We start from the raw sequence: 19,615 nt of genomic DNA, 5'->3' as shown, positions 1-19,615 counted from the left end.
AATAAGTTTCTTTACCCCCTATACCCCTTTTGAGAAACACTAAGTATCGATTAGGTAGGCTGCAGGGGGACCAGGTATGAAGGAATAAGTTTTTTTTACCCTCTATACCCCTTTTGAGAAATGCTAAGTATCAATTAGATAGGCTGCAGGGGGGACCAGGTATGAATTAATAAGTTTCTTTACCCCCTATACCCCTTTTGAGAAATGCTAAGTATCGATTAGGTAGGCTGCAGGGGGGACCAGGTATGAATGAATAAGTTTTGTTTACCCCCTATACCCCTTTTGAGAAATGCTAAGTATCGATTAGGTAGGCTTCAGGGGGGACCAGGTATGAAAGAATAAGTTTTTTTACCCCCTATACCCCTTTTGAGAAATGCTAAGTATCGATTAGGTAGGCTTCAGGGGGGACCAGGTATGAAAGAAGTTTTTTTAACCCCTATACCCCTTTTGAGAAATGCTAAGTATCGATTAGGTTGGCTGCAGAGGGACCAGTTATGAATGAATAAGTTTTGTTTACCCCTATACCCCTTTTGAGAAACGCTAAGTATCAATTAGATAGGCTGCAGGGGGGATCAGGTATGAATGAATAAGTTTTGTTTACCCCCTATACCCCTTTTGAGAAATGCTAAGTATCGATTAGGTAGGCTTCAGGGGGGACCAGGTATGAAAGAATAAGTTTTTTTACCCCCTATACCCCTTTTGAGAAATGCTAAGTATCGATTAGGTAGGCTTCAGGGGGGACCAGGTATGAAAGAATAAGTTTTTTTACCCCCTATACCCCTTTTGAGAAATGCTAAGTATCGATTAGGTAGGCTGCAGGGGGGACCAGGTATGAATGAATAAGTTTTGTTTACCCCCTATACCCCTTTTGAGAAATGCTAAGTATCGATTAGGTAGGCTTCAGGGGGGACCAGGTATGAAAGAATAAGTTTTTTTACCCCCTATACCCCTTTTGAGAAATGCTAAGTATCGATTAGGTAGGCTGCAGGGGGGACCAGGTATGAATGAATAAGTTTTTTTAACCCCTATAAACCTTTTGAGAAATGCTAAGTATCGATTAGGTTGGCTGCAGGGGGGGACCAGATATGAATGAATAAGTTTTTTTACCCCCTATACCCCTTTTGAGAAATGCTAAGTATCGATTAGGTAGGCTGCAGGGGGGACCAGGTATGAATGCATAAGATTTTTTACCCTCTATACCCCTTTTGAGAAATGCTAAGTATCAATTAGATAGGCTGCAGGGGGGACCAGGTATGAATGAATAAGTTTCTTTACCCCCTATACCCCTTCTGAGAAAGGCTAAGTATCAATTAGATAGGCTGCAGGGGGACCAGGTATGAATTAATAAGTTTCTTTACCCCCTATACCCCTTTTGAGAAACACTAAGTATCGATTAGGTAGGCTGCAGGGGGACCAGGTATGAAGGAATAAGTTTTTTTTACCCTCTATACCCCTTTTGAGAAATGCTAAGTATCAATTAGATAGGCTGCAGGGGGGACCAGGTATGAATTAATAAGTTTCTTTACCCCCTATACCCCTTTTGAGAAACGCTAAGTATCAATTAGATAGGCTGCAGGGGGGACCAGGTATGAATAATTTTTTTTACCCCCTATACACCTTTTGAGAAATGCTAAGTATCGATGAGGTAGGCTGCAGGGGGGACCAGGTATGAATGAATAAGTTTTGTTTACCCCCTATACCCCTTTTGAGAAATGCTAAGTATCGATTAGGTAGGCTGCAGGGGAGCAGGTATGAAGGAATAAGTTTTTTTACCCCCTATACCCCTTTTGAGAAATGCTAAGTATCAATTAGATAGGCTGCAGGGGGGACCAGGTATGAATAAGTTTTGTTTACCCCCTAAACCCCCCCTTTTGAGAAATGCTAAGTATCGATGAGGTAGGCTGCAGGGGGGACCAGGTATGAATGAATAAGTTTTGTTTACCCCCCATACCCCTTTTGAGAAATGCTAAGTATCGATTAGGTAGGCTGCAGGGGGAGCAGGTATGAAGGAATAAGTTTTGTTTACCCCCTATACCCCTTTTGAGAAATGCTAAGTATCGATTAGATAGGCTGCAGGGGGGACCAGGTATGAATAAGTTTTGTTTACCCCCTAAACCCCTTTTGAGAAATGCTAAGTATCGATGAGGTAGGCTGCAGGGGGGACCAGGTATGAATGAATAAGTTTTGTTTACCCCCTATACCCCTTTTGAGAAATGCTAAGTATCGATTAGGTAGGCTGCAGGGGGAGCAGGTATGAAGGAATAAGTTTTTTTTACCCCTATACCCCTTTTGAGAAATGCTAAGTATCGAGTAGGTAGGCTGCAGGGGGACCAGGTATGAAAGAATAATTTTTTTACCCCCTATACACCTTTTGAGAAATTCTAAGTATCGATGAGGTAGGCTGCAGGGGGGACCAGGTATGAATGAATAAGTTTTGTTTACCCCCTATACCCCTTTTGAGAAATGCTAAGTATCGATTAGATAGGCTGCAGGGGGGACCAGGTATGAATAAGTTTTGTTTACCCCCTAAACCCCCCCTTTTGAGAAATGCTAAGTATCGATGAGGTAGGCTGCAGGGGGGACCAGGTATGAATGAATAAGTTTTGTTTACCCCCTATACCCCTTTTGAGAAATGCTAAGTATCGATTAGGTAGGCTGCAGGGGGAGCAGGTATGAAGGAATAAGTTTTGTTTACCCCCTATACCCCTTTTGAGAAATGCTAAGTATCGATTAGATAGGCTGCAGGGGGGACCAGGTATGAATAAGTTTTGTTTACCCCCTAAACCCCTTTTGAGAAATGCTAAGTATCGATGAGGTAGGCTGCAGGGGGGACCAGGTATGAATGAATAAGTTTTGGTTACCCCCTATACCCCTTTTGAGAAATGCTAAGTATCGATTAGGTAGGCTGCAGGGGGAGCAGGTATGAAGGAATAAGTTTTTTTACCCCCTATACCCCTTTTGAGAAATGCTAAGTATCGAGTAGGTAGGCTGCAGGGGGACCAGGTATGAAAGAATAATTTTTTTACCCCCTATACACCTTTTGAGAAATGCTAAGTATCGATGAGGTAGGCTGCAGGGGGGACCAGGTATGAATGAATAAGTTTTGTTTACCCCCTATACCCCTTTTGAGAAATGCTAAGTATCGATTAGATAGGCTGCAGGGGGGACCAGGTATGAATAAGTTTTGTTTACCCCCTAAACCCCTTTTGAGAAATGCTAAGTATCGATGAGGTAGGCTGCAGGGGGGACCAGGTATGAATGAATAAGTTTTGTTTACCCCCTATACCCCTTTTCAGAAATGCTAAGTATCGATTAGGTAGGCTGCAGGGGGAGCAGGTATGAAGGAATAAGTTTTTTTTACCCCCTGTACCCATTTTGAGAAATGCTAAGTATCAATTAGGTACTCTGCAGAGGAATGGATGAATAAGTTTTACACCGTAAAAGATAAGCGCGAAAAAGTGCGCGTTGAGAATCAGAAAAGCGTTTTTTCTTCGTTGTCATGGTATAGAGACGCGAAAAGCACATGTTCATAGTTACCTCCGTAGATCATCTGTGTTGATTGTAGCAATCTGTCATAATCTACCCTACAACTCATCTAAGTGTCTAAGTGAGCTCAGGCAAATCCAGACAAAATATTTTTGACCAATCCTCCTTATATCTACAAGTTGAATCTCGCATAGGTAACCAGCAGGTGGCTTAGGATCCAATACACAAGTTATCTTTCAACAAAACTCTTCATAAGTACAAGCTAAACCTCGCTTAGGTAGCCAGCAGGTAGCTTAGGATCCAATACACGATTTATTTTTCACCAATACGCTTTCGATGTACAAGTTAAAACTCGCTTAGGTAACCAGCAGGTAGCTTAGGATCCAATACACAAGTTATTTTTCACCAATACTCTTCATATGTACAAGTTAAAACTCGCTTAGGTAACCAGCAGGTAGCTTAGGATCCAATACACAAGTTATTTTTCAATAAAACTCTTCATAAGTACAAGCTAAACCTCGCATAGGTAACCCCTAGGTAGCTTAGGATCCAATACACGAGTTATCATTCACCAATACTCTTCATATGTACAAGTTAAAACTCGCTTAGGTAACCAGCAGGTAGCTTAGGATCCAATACACAAGTTATTTTTCACCAATACTCTTTATATGTACAAGTTAAAACTCGCTTAGGTATCCAGCAGGTAGCATAGGATCCAATACACAAGTTATTTTTCACCAATACTCTTTATATGTACAAGTTAAAACTCGCTTAGGTAACCAGCAGGTAGCTTAGGATCCAATACACAAGTTATTTTTCACCAATACTCTTTATATGTACAAGTTAAAACTCGCTTAGGTAACCAGCAGGTAGCTTAGGATCCAATACACAAGTTATTTTTCACCAATACTCCTTATATGTACAAGTTGAAACTCGCTTAGGTAACCAGCAGGTAGCTGAGGATCCAATATACAAGTTATTTTTCACCAATACTCCTTGTATGCACAAGTAAAAACTCGCTTAGGCAAACAGTACGTAGTTTAGAATCCAAAACACAAGTTCTTTTTGACCAATACTGCTTATATGTACAAGTTAAAACTCGCTTAGGCAACCAGCAGGCAGCTTAGGATCCAAGACACAAGTTATTTTTCACCAATACTCTTCATATGTACAAGTTAAAACTCGCTTAGGTATCCAGCAGGTAGCTTAGGATCCAATACACAAGTTATTTTTCACCAATACTCTTTATATGTACAAGTTAAAACTCGCTTAGGTAACCAGCAGGTAGCTTAGGATCCAATACACAAGTTATTTTTCACCAATACTCTTTATATGTACAAGTTAAAACTCGCTTAGGTATCCAGCAGGTAGCTTAGGATCCAATACACAAGTTATTTTTCACCAATACTCTTCATATGTACAAGTGAAAACTCGCTTAGGTAACCAGCAGGTAGCTTAGGATCCAATACACAAGTTATTTTTCACCAATACTCTTTATATGTACAAGTTAAAACTCGCTTAGGTAACCAGCAGGTAGCTTAGGATCCAATACACAAGTTATTTTTCACCAATACTCTTTATATGTACAAGTTAAAACTCGCTTAGGTAACCAGCAGGTAGCTTAGGATCCAATACACAAGTTATTTTTCACCAATACTCCTTATATGTACAAGTTGAAACTCGCTTAGGTAACCAGCAGGTAGCTGAGGATCCAATATACAAGTTATTTTTCACCAATACTCCTTGTATGCACAAGTAAAAACTCGCTTAGGCAAACAGTACGTAGTTTAGAATCCAAAACACAAGTTCTTTTTGACCAATACTGCTTATATGTACAAGTTAAAACTCGCTTAGGCAACCAGCAGGCAGCTTAGGATCCAATACACAAGTTATTTTTCACCAATACTCTTCATATGTACAAGTTAAAACTCGCTTAGGTAACCAGCAGGTAGCTTAGGATCCAATACACAAGTTATTTTTCAATAAAACTTCATAAGTACAAGCTAAACCTCGCTTAGGTAACCCCTAGGTAGCTTAGGATCCAATACACAAGTTATCATTCACCAATACTCTTCATATGTACAAGTTAAAACTCGCTTAGGTAACCAGCAGGTAGCTTAGGATCCAATACACAAGTTATTTTTCACCAATACTCTTTATATGTACAAGTTAAAACTCGCTTAGGTATCCAGCAGGTAGCTTAGGATCCAATACACAAGTTATTTTTCACCAATACTCTTCATATGTACAAGTGAAAACTCGCTTAGGTAACCAGCAGGTAGCTTAGGATCCAATACACAAGTTATTTTTCACCAATACTCCTTATATGTACAAGTTGAAACTCGCTTAGGTAACCAGCAGGTAGCTGAGGATCCAATATACAAGTTATTTTTCACCAATACTCCTTGTATGTACAAGTAAAAACTCGCTTAGGCAAACAGTACGTAGTTTAGAATCCAAAACACAAATTCTTTTTGACCAATACTGCTTATATGTACAAGTTAAAACTCGCTTAGGCAACCAGCAGGCAGCTTAGGATCCAATACACAAGTTATTTTTGACCAATCCTCCTTATATCTACAAGTTAAATCTCGCATAGGTAACCAGCAGGTGGCTTAGGATCCAATACACAAGTTATTTTTCAACAAAACTCTTCATAAGTACAAGCTAAACCTCGCTTAGGTAGCCAGCAGGTAGCTTAGGATCCAATACACGATTTATTTTTCACCAATACGCTTTCGATGTACAAGTTAAAACTCGCTTAGGTAACCAGCAGGTAGCTTAGGATCCAATACACAAGTTATTTTTCACCAATACTCTTCATATGTACAAGTTAAAACTCGCTTAGGTAACCAGCAGCTAGCATAGGATCCAATACACAAGTTATTTTTCACCAATACTCTTCATATGTACAAGTGAAAACTCGCTTAGGTAACCCCTAGGTAGCTTAGGATCAAATACACAAGTTATTTTTCACCAATACTCTTCATATGTACAAGTTAAAACTCGCTTAGGTAACCCCTAGGTAGCTTAGGATCCAATACAAGTTATTTTTCACCAATACTCTTCATATGTACAAGTTAAAACTCGCTTAGGAAACCCCTAGGTAGCTTAGGATCCAATACAAAAGTTATTTTTCACCAATACTCTTCATATGTACAAGTTAAAACTCGTGTAAGTAATCACCAGGCACCTTAGGAGCCAATACACAAGTTATTTTTGCTACTCCTACTTATTGACAGAAGTTGAAGTTTTCTTTGAACTAGTTCTAACAAGGAGCAAAAACACCGTTATGTAGCTTAATTATCCAGGTGTCCGTTATTTCTGCTACAGTACTTCTGAGAGGAAAAAAATGATCTAATATTCCAACTTCAAAGCAACTGCAACATTATGATGTACAGAGAGTGGACACATGCTTATATTCATTGCTTTGAATATCAATCGAACACGAAGAAGCTAGATTTGTTTTTTGTCTTTCTGTTTTTTCAAAGCACTGCGTGCGTCTAATGCCGCCTTTCTGTTGGGCAATTCTTCTTGTATCAGCTGGCTGAAAACTCCCTGCGTTTCTAGCTTTCTTTTCCGGCGATAAATTTCCTGGAGGTTTGCAAGTTTCTTCGCTGCGGCATCATAAAACAACTGGGCTTGCTCTTTATGCTTCTTGGCTTTTGCACATTCGTCACAGTTGTGATCTTTTACAATGGGGTACGACAATGGAGCTTTTGCGATATACCTGGAGGGTCCCGGTCGGTTGGTATCCATTATAATGTTCTGTACTTTACGCGGTTGTAAAGAATTTTGAGCTGTTGACATGCTCCGCGAGGCCTCAATCCCGAGGTGAGCTTCTACTATGTTCAGTTCTTCCTGAGGCTGTGAAGGATTCGGAGACTTCATAAGCACAACTGAGGGTTCTCGTCGAATTGGAGCTGCTACTATGTTATGTTCTTCATGAGGACGCCAGAGATACTTGATTCTCATTTCTAAAGGCCGTAGGATTGATCGAGGACTGTATGCAGCAGCAGCATTAGACGAATTTTCTTTATCGGCGTCGTAACTAGTGGATGAACTTGAGTCCGTGAACATTGAAATTAGCTCTCTGAAATTATTTACCCATATTAACAAAGATATGAAAAAAGATGTGATGTACGGTACAAGAATAGTTAGCCAGCAATGAACAAAGGAAAGTGTGAGATATTTTATGCTGGTGATCGCAAGAATGTTTATGATTGAAGAGAAAGAATATATCTACACAGATGTGCTTGGTTCAATTTTCGTGCTAAACTTTCACCGTCTAGACAGTTAACAACACTTCTCAGCGTTGTTGCTATCAGACAGAACGTACTCATAATTAACAGTAGAATCACAAAACATCACTTCAACGTTGAGTCGTTGATGTCAGACAAGTTTCCTCGGTTAACTCAGACAGCTATTAAAGAAGGTACTAGTCGTTTTGTGCAAGTTCTGCAATAAATCAAAGGACAGGTTGTTCGTTCTCAATTTACTATGTCTATACAGGGCGCTACTAGACAAAATCAAGTAAATAAGCAGAGTAAATACAGTTAAAGTACTATTAAAAGCGGGTAAAATGGATCGAACTGAAATAAGCGTGTTGAACAACGCGGTGACGAGTTAATAACATTCCGCTGAGTGAGAAAGTATTTCTCAATGGGCCGACTGGGCAAAAAACCGAAAAAAAATTCCCCAAAAAATCGGTTTCTTTTCACCTTACATAACCCCAGGAAAGATTTCCAAAATTTTTCGGAAAAATGAATTTTTGGCCAAAAAGTACAAATGTCCCATCTATTCTTGCATACATGATTATTCCTTATCCTAAAACATGTAATGCCCCCCCCCCCCCCGTAGTAGTCACTACACAGCTATGTATACTACTGTTCTAACTCACAGTTTCCAAATTGACTCGATTTTGTTCCCAATAGGGGGTTTCACTCTCTCATTCTGTGTGTATGTGTCTCAGTGTGATGTCACTGTCATTGGGCGTCACCTTCTTTTAGACTACAATCTTTGTTGCATTGACAATCGATAATTGGAAAGAAAAGCTAACGGCGCGGTCTGTCATGAAGAGGTAAATGAAGAGTGCTGTGATCAGATAATAAGCAATGATGAAGAAGATAAAGAATGCTGCAGTAAAATATAAACAAAGTTTGTTGAGAGACATCGATAATGAATGAATTATAAAGTACTAATTTTTATTAGAATCTCCGCTTTCAAGTATTAATTGAGTTTTCAGGCTTTCTAAGTCGAGATGCCTTTCCCTTTTTATGTGTTTAATTACTGATTTAAATTCATACTGGTTGTCGAATGATATTATTGCAATGAGCGTGTCTCTATAGTCTTCTGTAAGTCCAACAAAAAAAATAATGAATAATGGTATTTCCGATGTTGGGGCTTCCGTAGGAAAAGGGTGTTAAATCAAATTTGTGCAGTTGTCTAACTTCATCTGAATCGTGCAAATAAGTTAGTAATGTTTTGAATAATAATGGCATTAAAAAGAAACATTTAAAAGATGAACAATTTTTGTTTTTTGAAGGAACCAATTGGGAAAGCTGTCTACACTCCTGTCACTATATAATATACCTTTGCCCAGCTATATTATTGTGTTGAATTTGTTGAAGCAATGTTTCTCGCTAGTTTAATTAACTACTTAGTAGCATGGCTTTTATTGCTTAAATTATTCTTTTCGCATGATTAATTGTTCAGGGCCTGAGCGGTTTCAATATTGCTTCGGAGCAGGGCCGACAGCTATAAGTTTTGTGACTAGAGAAAAGATTCACATCTAAGACTAAATTACTTGTCTGCTGATTTTCAACTTGACAATCTTGGTTGTGTTGCTTAGAGTTAATACTTTTTAGAACCAAGGGCCGTATTTACATTTGAGTAATCACTTATACAAATTCATCAAGATTAACTCAGAATAAATAGAACTTCTGGTGCGTGCTGACACGTGCCGGACAAATAAGATGAACATAGTAAAGTGTACATTGTAAATATAAATACAGGTTAGCATTGTCACAAAATCCTCTATTATGGGTAAATCAAATAACAAAGGATAGTTAAATGGTTTTAGAACAAATATACTTGAGAAAGTTTACAGGATATTAATAAAGCAAATATACATTTTCTCATCTTAATGGGGCAGAAAAATGAAGTCTATATATGGCCTTGAGATTATAGCAAATATAGCATTAAATAAGGCGAACAGTAAAAATGGGGAAAAGGTATATCAATTACCATATAAAACGTACTTTAGGACGTTACAAAGACTGATCTGTTATATTTTGATTAAAAATCTGTATAAGTTATTACTGGCTCTATTAGCTGATCTCAAATAACCTTCATTTAGAGTGACACACACCCATTTGAACGTATCTCTTTGAATTAAAGTAAATAAAAGCCAATTTCAAAGTGAGGAAGTCATTTTTGAGAGTGAGGTAAGTCAAGTGTGACCAAAAATTTAATCACGCGAATGAACAAAAAACACGCTCCACTAAGAGCAAAAAATGACGTCACACATGCAATTCAGTTGAAATTGCATGAAAGAATGAACAAAAAGTGGCTGTGACGTCATATGGTCGTAACAATAATCATCGACGAAATAAAAAAAACATAGCAGGACAAGTCGTGACGTACAATTCAAAGAATTTTCATTAGCTAAACAGAAAACTAGACCAAGAACGTCCTATGAATGGATTAGGAAAACAATTGAGAAAAATAATCGGATCCAAAAAACGAAAAAACTGTAAAAATCAAATTGAAATTGCCGCATGTGAACAAAAAACCACTAGCGAGAAAGCCAATTTTTGTTCAAACACCGTTTTCTCATTCTACTTTAAATTTAGAGCGAAAAAATTTTACGCCGCAAAACCACTCGCTTTTTCGCTCCACTTCCTGTTTCGGCGTGACCAAAATCACTACTCCAGTTTGACTTCAAAAATCATGAAAATGTGTGAACAGATCTTAAAAAAAAGACAGCGCCCCAATACAATTCAAATTCTTTGAATTGTAAAAAAACCAAGAGAAGGCCAATAATAGCCCCAGCTATCGCTGTGCGGCTATTAAAAACCATCGGGGAAAACCGTAAGTGTAAACCACAATGTTCATTTCGAGCAGCACTCGTTGAAAGTTGTTTCACGCTCTATACTCAGCTCAATGAAAATTACAAATGGGTGCACTGACTGAAAAAAAAGCTGATATATATCTGACCAAAAACACGTTTGACATAGGTTCACACAAAAATAAAGAACAACCGACAAATATTGGATAAATCCTTTTAAATGTGGGGCACGATTCATATGCCGCATGCTTTAAAATTAATACAAAACCTTGGGACAAAAAACACAAAAATGAGCAAAAACAGCACTCAAATAGAAAAACATAGTTAAAAAACTAACGCAATAGAAACCAAGAAAGAAAAAAGCTAAAAAAAAGAAACGAAAGAAAAAAGGAGACAAAAAGGGAAAAAGTGAAAGGGAGAAAAGAGAAAAAGACAGAGATAGAAGAAACGGATAGAAAGAGTGAAAGGAAAAAAGGACAGAAGGAAACAGATGAAAGAGAAAAGATGAGAAAAAAATGTGAGAACAAAATGAGAAAAGAAAGTGAAAAAAGAAAGAGCAAACAGAGAAAGGGAAAAGAAAGAGAAAGAAAACGAGAAAAGAAAGAAAAGAACAAGAGAGACCACAACGAAAGAAAAAAGTAAAAAAAAAATGGGAAAAAATAGGAAAGAAAGTGGAAAAAAGAGAAAAGAAAGCCAAAAACAAGAAGAGAGAAAGGAAGAGAAAGAAGAAACATAGCTGGCAGAAACGTAGCCGTCATAGCATTGAAAAAGAGAGCAAACAAGTAAATAAAAAACCGCCCCAAACGGCAAAATGACAAAAATAGCTCAAGGCTGCATATAATCTAAAATATGATTAGGATATTCAACAAATCTTGCAAACGAACAGTCACATGTTAATATGGTTTAGAAAAACTGCGTTACTCAAGTAAGTAACTTCTAGAAAAGACTGCTTCAAAAAAGCACCACGTGATCAAAATATTTTGCTCACTTAGCTATTTTTTTCTCACCTACTTTTCCCGTTATCTCTCAAAAACGAGACATGAACGACAAATCATTACCTCTTCTCTCTGCTCTTCAATTCGTTCAACCGTTTGACCAAAACACTCAGTACTCACGTACGGTATTGACATTAACATACTGTTTTAAACAATCTACAGAAATTGTCGATCAAAACAGACGCTCCATCGATACTCCTCTTCGAGAGCCGTAGCAAAATATCCTAATCATATTTTAACGCACGCTATTCAGTCAAAATTTTGTGGCTACCAAACATAAGATACTCTTAATAATCCCACGGCCAGTCAAATATTTAGTCCTCGGCTCTTTGTAAAATCTAAAAACAGTTCTTTGCAGGAAAATAATTTTTAAAAAAACATTTGCAAAAAATATTGTGGTGAAGCACACAAAAAGAAACAGGTCAAAATAACTACGAATCAACTCATGGGAACATAGACCGGAGATTGCGAGCAAATAGCGGCAATAAATTCAAAGAGATGCATTTTTAAAGAGATTTCTCCAATTTATTAAATTCTGAGATTTTGAAATTCTGCTTTTATTAGTTGTTCTCAAATAACCTTGAATTAGAGTTACACAGGCTTAGTTAAGCCGCTATCGATAGCAAAAAAGAAGAAAGTAAATTAAAAGACGAAGCAGACAACGGAGCCATTTATCTTAGGAGTTGTACATATTCTCCATTGTCGACAAAAAGGAAAGGCAGAAAGTGAGAGAGATTACCTTTGAAAGTGAGAGTAGCCAGTAGAATGAGTTGGCAGCAATTGCGTGACTGATGGACATCCTGGCCAGTCCGGACAGAGAGAGAATATAGTCTCTTGAGAAGAGGACTATAAGGAGGACTTGAGCGAACAGGAAGAGAACTTGCAATACCTCTACCACCAAACGAAGTATCAAGAAACAGGACACACTGAAACATGTCAATTACACTCATATCGCGTAAACCAAAAACATATAATGATTTATCATTGTTTTCCACGGTTGCTCCTAACGTTACAATTAAGCGTTAAATCAAAAAGCCGTATTTGTAAACAAGCATAGAAGGCCCTCGAATTGCTAATTGTCGATTATAAAGACAAATTAAGAAGTCGCTCCAGAAAATTTGATTTCTAATTTGTTTAAGTAATTAAAAGAATTGAGACATGACTTTTAGATAGGCTAATTGTCACTGTTGTTCGGAAAAGCTGTGCCTTTAGCGCAAAATTTTGCAACGTAATGTTCAAAAGATGGTGCTAGGACAATAGATCGAAAAACAAATTATTCAAATTGCATATTAGCCAATCAGATTTAAGCGCTCACTTCAATTACCGCGCATAACGTGTTCGGTCTTGATATTTTGTTCGGTTCCGATATTCAAATCAAATTCCCCGGTATGCTAAGGGATGACCATGGCTCGCGAGGCATGGCCAGATGCGGCAATTTTAAGTCAGCTAACAAATAACACTTAATTTCAGCCAATGAGAAGAGATTAATATTAGATCTCTTCTCCCAATTTTTCTGCTTTCGATCTACTGTCCAATTACCGCAAAAGATATAATTAACTAAACTCACCGACGGTGTCCAGAATATAAGCACACGTCATTAGCCGAACAAGTCGAAAGTAGGAAAATTAGTAGAATGAATTGCTGAAAAAATGCTGTAAGCAAAGATAAATGGGACGCGCAAGTTTCTTATTCGCTTAAACATGAAATGAACGGAATTGGCCATGCCTCGCAGTCCATGGACATGCCTCAGCAACCCATGGGACTTGATATAAATCAATCAAACATACTCGGCCGGCAGATTGCCGGAAAATAGCCTCCATTGATTCCAATAACCGAGCTCGATTTCATTGTTTTGTAATAACGTGCAGTAGTAGGTACTTCACTTACTCTACTTGTGAGTGCAGCTGTTCCACCGTTGACAACACAATGTGAATAAATGCGAATAAGAAGAAGCACACGAGGGCAGCTTTAGAGTAGAAGGTCCCATTGGTGTCATCAGTAAGAAGTCCACTGTTGGACCCGTCTCCATTGTTGCTTCCTGAATAGAGTAACTGAGTTTGTTGATCATTCATCATCTGCTGATTCATTGCCGACGTTGTGCGTCTTGTGAAAAAATTCACTACACACAGATAAAGACATGCTACAAAACCGAATCCAAACATATAAACAGCGAAAATGTCGATGTACAAATCACGCATTCCTGCACGTGAAAACAATTTTGCGAAAAGTAGTACTAGGCCAATTAGTGTGAAGAGCATTGCATAAAGCGCAGATACTGATTTAGACGCAGGCGGTGCGTTCGAGGAGGCGTAACCCAAAAAAGGAGGTTGAGTAAATCCAGGCGGACCAGTTCCAGTGCCACTCAGTGACGGTATAACGGATCCACTTGCAACTGAAAGAGCAGTTGTTGAGTTCATAACTCTCCTCTCTTCCCCACTTTCATTGAAGGCAGCCATTGATCGCATTGGAATTGACTCTATTTGTTGCGAAGATATCGCACTCCCATAAATTGCCCCTGCTGCAGTTTCACTTTCACCCCATTTCTGTTGAGCTCCCACCGACAAGGGGAACATTCCTCCTCTATGTACTCCAACAGGCGGAGGTCCAAGCATTGCAGGGTTGGATGACTGCATCTGATGAGCTGGACTGCCCTGGTAGGGATTACCCTGTTGGATCTCTGAAGAGATTTCGCTTCCGAACCTAGTTCTAGCTAATGTTGGCACACAATCGGCAGTGTTTTCGAGAGTGTGAGTTGAGTTAGTTGAATCGATTGTTCCAACTGGTCGGGAAAGAGATCCCGATGGGCTATTTGTATTGATAAACTGATTTGAGATCAAGGCTGCATTGGGTACACGCCCAGGAGGCGCAAATGTCCCCTTCTGAAGGGTTCCCATTGTCTATCAATTGAAGTTAACTTGTCACAAAAACTTTTGATTTGAAATTGAATGCTTTCTTCGACATTTGAAACATTCAGTTACGTTATTTTATTGCATCTGTATGCATACATCTGCTTGAGAACCCAATTAAATAATATGATCTGAAACTAAGTAGAATAATGTACCACCTCCAAGTCAACTTACTTTTAACACTCTTACTAAACTTAGTGCAAAAAGAATGAAGTCAACTTTCGCTACAATTGTATACAGCATGCAGCCAAAAATTCATCCAAAGAATTTCAATTGAGAACAAAGGCCACTCTACAATGAATGAACATAACCAACTAACGTCCGGCTAATTGTTTTCAAACGACCGGCGAGCGGTTGGCTTCGTCAGTAGCTAGCCACGGTTTAGAGAGACTAGCTTTAGCTTTATTGAAGGGGCGTGAGGTGAGCGCAGCGGGGGGAGGGGGGTGATGGGGGGGGGGTGGTGGCGCAACAGTGGGGGGGATGGGGGAGGGAGGCTGTTCAGGGGTGGGGATGGGGGGTCAACCTCTAAGAACCGCCCTTCACACCATGAGCTTAATTATAAGTAAAAGTCTCCAATTACAGTATAAGTCTCCAAAACAGTTTCTGCGAATCGCATACTTGGAGACTAGTGAGCTGAAAGGCTCTGAGAATTGATGCCCGCTACCTGTTTATGAGGACGAAAAGTCAAATGGGTCAGACAAAAAATCGGTTAAGCGAAAAATCGCATAGAAAAGGCCAGCAGGACTAACATAATTGCTACAAACTTCGTTTGAAAGCAATTCAAAATCAGGAATGTTAAACTAGGATAGCACCAAATGTACATATTATATATTGAGAAAATACAAATTCACAACCATAAATGTTACAGCTTTACGCCATTTCTATTCTAGTGCGCTTAACAGAAACCCTTTAAAATACATGAAAAGATGACTTTCACGTGAACCATTTTGATGATGCCTGTGCTTTTTTGACGGCAAGCTGCTCTGCAGATGTGAAATGGAGAGCAGTCAACAGTGCATCTAACATACTGTTCCTCGCATCTGAAGACGCAGTACAAAGCAAGAACCTGTGCATTACATTCTTCACATACTCGATATTACTACCTTCGCGTGATTCGCGGAGCCTAAACATAATAATCTGATTGGACAAAGACTCAAGCTCTTCCTGAAATTTCATTTCTTTCATCATAGCGTTTTCACTGAAAGACTTGAGCAATTTTTGTGCCTCTACTCTCTCTTTCTTTGCTTGTTTTAACTCCGCTTCTTTCCTAGCAAGAGTTTCTCGTACGTGCATGGGAAATTGGGGAATATTACTGGTAGGACTGCCTGATGCTGCAAAAACTGAATCATTAACAGTATCTAAACTGTCGTCTGAGGTAGCTCTGGCATTTAAGTTGGGTGACAGTTTCTCCAATGAGAAGTGACCTTGCGGATGATGATGTAATTCATTTATTTCCTTTTCCTTCTCACATAGTAGATCTGCCATTCTTTCTCGCTGTTTAACTAATGCTTCCTCCAGTTCTTTCAAAGCATAAGTGTGCTCTCTTTCACGTTTTTCCATGTCAGTTGAATGCTCTTGCTTGAGTACTTTAATCTGCATTTCGTATATCTCTTTTGTACTTTTCACCTCATTTTCAAGTTCTGTCTTTTTGTCGTGCAAAGCATTGAGATCCGTTTTCAGTGACTTTATAACACCTTTCTGACGCTCAATTTCCGCATTTTCTCCGTCACGTACCTTGCTTCGAAGCAAATTCTGAGCCCTACTTTTGTACCGCTCGAATTCCTCTTTAAGCTGACTCAATTCTGCCACAGCTTTATCATAAGACGCTTTATACGAATTTTCACTATTATCTTCGTTAATATCATCTAAGACACTCAACCCGGCCTTCGTTCTGGCAACCTTGTAAAGTTCCCTGTAGCGCTGCAATTCAAACTCGATACCTTCCACGCTCAGATTCGAATCTGGCTGAGATTGCTTACCCATAGCTTGGGAAAGCAATGTATTTTCCAAATCCAATTGAGCTACCCTTTCTTTCAAGCTATTAATTGCGGTTGAGCTTTCAACTCTAACCGATTCGTATTGCGACAATGTTTCTGTGAACTGAGACAACTTTGATTCCAAATTGCAAATTCTCTCTTCAGCACTCTCTTCTACCGACTGTGCATGCAATTCTGCCTCTTTCGCTTTATTTTGCTCTGCAATTAAGGCAACTTTATGTGACGCTCTGATTTCTTGCATTTCTTTCTGAAGTTCTGTGATCATGTGCGGCGTTTCGTTCGCTTTTGTCTCTGAGGCCTTCAGCCTAACAGCAACTTCTTCCAGCTCTTTCTCCAAAGATGCCACTTTCGACTGATACTTGAGAGCTTCACTTTTCAAAGCCCTTTCGTTCGTCAGAGTTCCCTCCAGGTCCTGGATTCTTGCATGTTGCTTTGTAACTTTCTGCCGCTCCTCTGATAACAAAATTTGGAGTTCTTTCAACATGATAGAGCTGGTTTCATTCTGTTCATCAAGTGCAGATTGTTGTTCACGTACTTTTGACTTCAGTTCCCTAATTTGAGTCTCCAACTTTTCATTCAGTGAGTTCATGTCTTCTAACCTGTCGCTTAACTCATTAACGTTCTTGTCAAATTCTTCTCTCATCCCTTTTTTGTCTTTAACATAAGCTTCTTCTAGTCTCGTTTTCTCTTTCGAAAGTAAATTGAAAGCATTCGTCAGGGATGTTAAGCGATTGAGATAACCTTCTGAACCAACAGTGACTAAGTTAGAATTGCTACAACTTGTTTCAGAAGGTGGTTTGGGCAACTGGGGCCGCTCGACATGAGCCGCAACTTTGTCTGGGCCTTCATTTTCTTCACTAGCAGCAGAAGAGGGCCTCTTGTCTGCTGTCCAGTCTCCTTCGTTATTCGAACTCACTACTTGCGGGCTAAAACGGAACCACTTATAATGCAAATTTAGAGGAATTTTCTTGTAACCTGATTTAAAAAAGAACACTTGAATTCCAAAGACGTATAAATATAAAGATATAAATACCATGCCAATGGGAGTGTAGGGTAAATGTACAAATTATTGCTTTTGTTTTGGACAAAAATTAATTTATTGTATCAAATTTTACTGAATTTAAAGTACCTCCATGATAGGTTTCCATAACCTAATTTGTACATAAGGAAAAAAATTTCAATTAGATGTAACTTTTTCCAAAATTACACAAAAATGGCAATATACTATAAAGCATTGAAACAATAATCCAATTAAAGAATTTTGGTGATAACTTTCTGAACAACTTGCAGACAATATTTGGCCAATATGAAACAGAAACACTTTCATAGCAAAATCAGAGCGTTACCAATATTGACAAAAAATTTCACAGGTTACATACAAATTAAAGCGCGTAACAAACAGATGGTAAAATAAAGAGCTATTTTTTCAATACCTCTAAAAACAAAAAATCCACAAAAATTATAGAAAAAACTTATCAATCAATCTAAGACGCATAATTGAATCTTTGCATGAATTATAGCCTATAAGAAGACTAATGTCGGACGAATTGCTCTCGAACAACAGGCGAGGAAATTTAATTCAGCGGGCTGTAGCCTAGATAAATTTTTCATTATGGGTGCAAAAATTGTTGACCACGCCGGGATTCAAACCATGGACCTGCCCGACCTTCTTTTTTCTATGCTGTAACCGACTTTACATTAGCAGCAAGCTTTACTTCATAGTGAGAACAATAGATATCACTCAAAAATGAAGAACTAAAGCGTGAAAAAGTCACTTGAGAAGTCAAAGAATGTTCTAAAAAAAGCGCAAGAACTGTTAAGCCAAAAATTAGCATGAAAGAGACCAACACGTTTACAATATTTTCTACGAACATCGTTCGAGGGCAATTAATCAGGACATATTCTATTAGTTATGAAAGAAAATTGAACTTTTACGATATTTAACAAATGAAACATTTCTAAGAAGCGGAAGAACTTAAACAAAAGGGGGGAAAGGGGGACACACATTAAATTTTATGAAAACACTTTTTCCAGGATGAAATTTGAAAAACTAATTAGCTTCTTCAAACGGGTGACATCTCTCAAACATCGACCTGTATCTCTCACTTTTGTATAATAGGGGGTGGAGGAGTACGAGATGACGGGGAAAGGTTATGCAGATGAGTGCGTATTGGCGGGTGGGTAATCGGGTGGAGAGGAGTGGATGGTAGTGGGGGTAGCATTAGATGGGGATAGGGAGAAAAATCAGTTTAAAAATAGGTTTAAAAATAGGTTTAAAAATAGTCTATAGATTATCAGAGCTTACTAACTACTACTGTAAATAAGAAAACTAAGCGCATTCAAAACGTTACATTCCAATATAGAAGTCAATTTCCGAAACGAAGTTCACATCCGGAACATATGTTAGCCTAATTGTTGTGATAAACTTATTCAATAGTTTCATTAAAATGACTGATAATTCATCTTGTGTTTCAAACTCAAATGATGAAGTGATCAACGCTGCGATGTTACTTCTCAATAAGCATCGGGCAAATTTTGCAGTCTAGTCGAAACTAAGGAGAAACAGAACAAACTAATGGAATATAAGGAACTAGACTTAGACGAAATTCTTCGAAAGGCATCCAAGACCTGCACGAGAAGACTCGAGAACTTGAGCGGTATTCTCAAAAAACTTGCCTTGTATTCTCAACTATTGAAACACAAACAAGTTCCATGTCCACAACGCTGTCCATTATGAATAGAAATCTTACAGGTGGGTATAAGTGAGCACAATATTGCAGCTTGTCATCTTTGGCAAAATGGTCAAGTCGTCCCCGTTACCGTAAAATTTGTGCATCATGATCACTGAGATCTTGTTTGGCAATGAAAATCATGGCTGCGAGAAATTGCAAATAGTGAAGGAAAACCAGTGATGGTTGAGGAGCACCTGAACCCAATTGACCGAGAGATCATGCAAAAATCGGTCGAAAAAGGAGACCCGGTTGTCATGAAAAAGTAAAAACTTTACGCGTTCAATCGGAGCATAGAAGGTCCCAAAGCAAAGGAGATCAAGTCGAATGATGAATTAAAAGCATTGGAAGTTTCTAACGTGCCACAAGGAGGAAAGCAGAGCAAATTTCCAGTATTCAATTTGAACCGAACACCGGTTCCAGGTTTCAGCAA

General features: G+C 38.6%; 2 protein-coding genes across 2 annotated transcripts in view; both read right to left on the bottom strand.

Moving 5' to 3' along the window:
- Positions 1–14,879, bottom strand: part of LOC142340294 (uncharacterized) — a 52,005-nt gene extending 37,126 nt beyond the window's left edge. Inside the window, exons 1-2 of the mRNA XM_075390872.1 lie at positions 13,438–14,879; positions 12,290–12,476 (exon numbers count right to left, since the gene is read on the bottom strand). Coding sequence (XP_075246987.1) covers positions 12,290–12,476; positions 13,438–14,444 — 1,194 coding nt within the window. The 5' untranslated portion in view covers positions 14,445–14,879. The remainder of the gene's footprint in view (positions 1–12,289; positions 12,477–13,437) is intronic.
- A 282-nt stretch (positions 14,880–15,161) lies between these two features.
- Positions 15,162–19,615, bottom strand: part of LOC142340305 (GRIP and coiled-coil domain-containing protein 1-like) — a 93,702-nt gene continuing 89,248 nt past the window's right edge. The window contains exon 3 of the mRNA XM_075390883.1: positions 15,162–17,379. Within this exon, the coding sequence (XP_075246998.1) occupies positions 15,390–17,379 (1,990 nt within the window). The 3' untranslated portion in view covers positions 15,162–15,389. The remainder of the gene's footprint in view (positions 17,380–19,615) is intronic.

The sequence above is a fragment of the Convolutriloba macropyga genome, chromosome 1, assembly GCF_964194025.1.
Source record: "Convolutriloba macropyga chromosome 1, txConMacr16.3, whole genome shotgun sequence".
Taxonomy (NCBI): domain Eukaryota; kingdom Metazoa; phylum Xenacoelomorpha; order Acoela; family Convolutidae; genus Convolutriloba; species Convolutriloba macropyga.
Note: the sequence above shows the minus strand (reverse complement) of the source record. Positions and strands in the feature narration are given on the sequence as shown.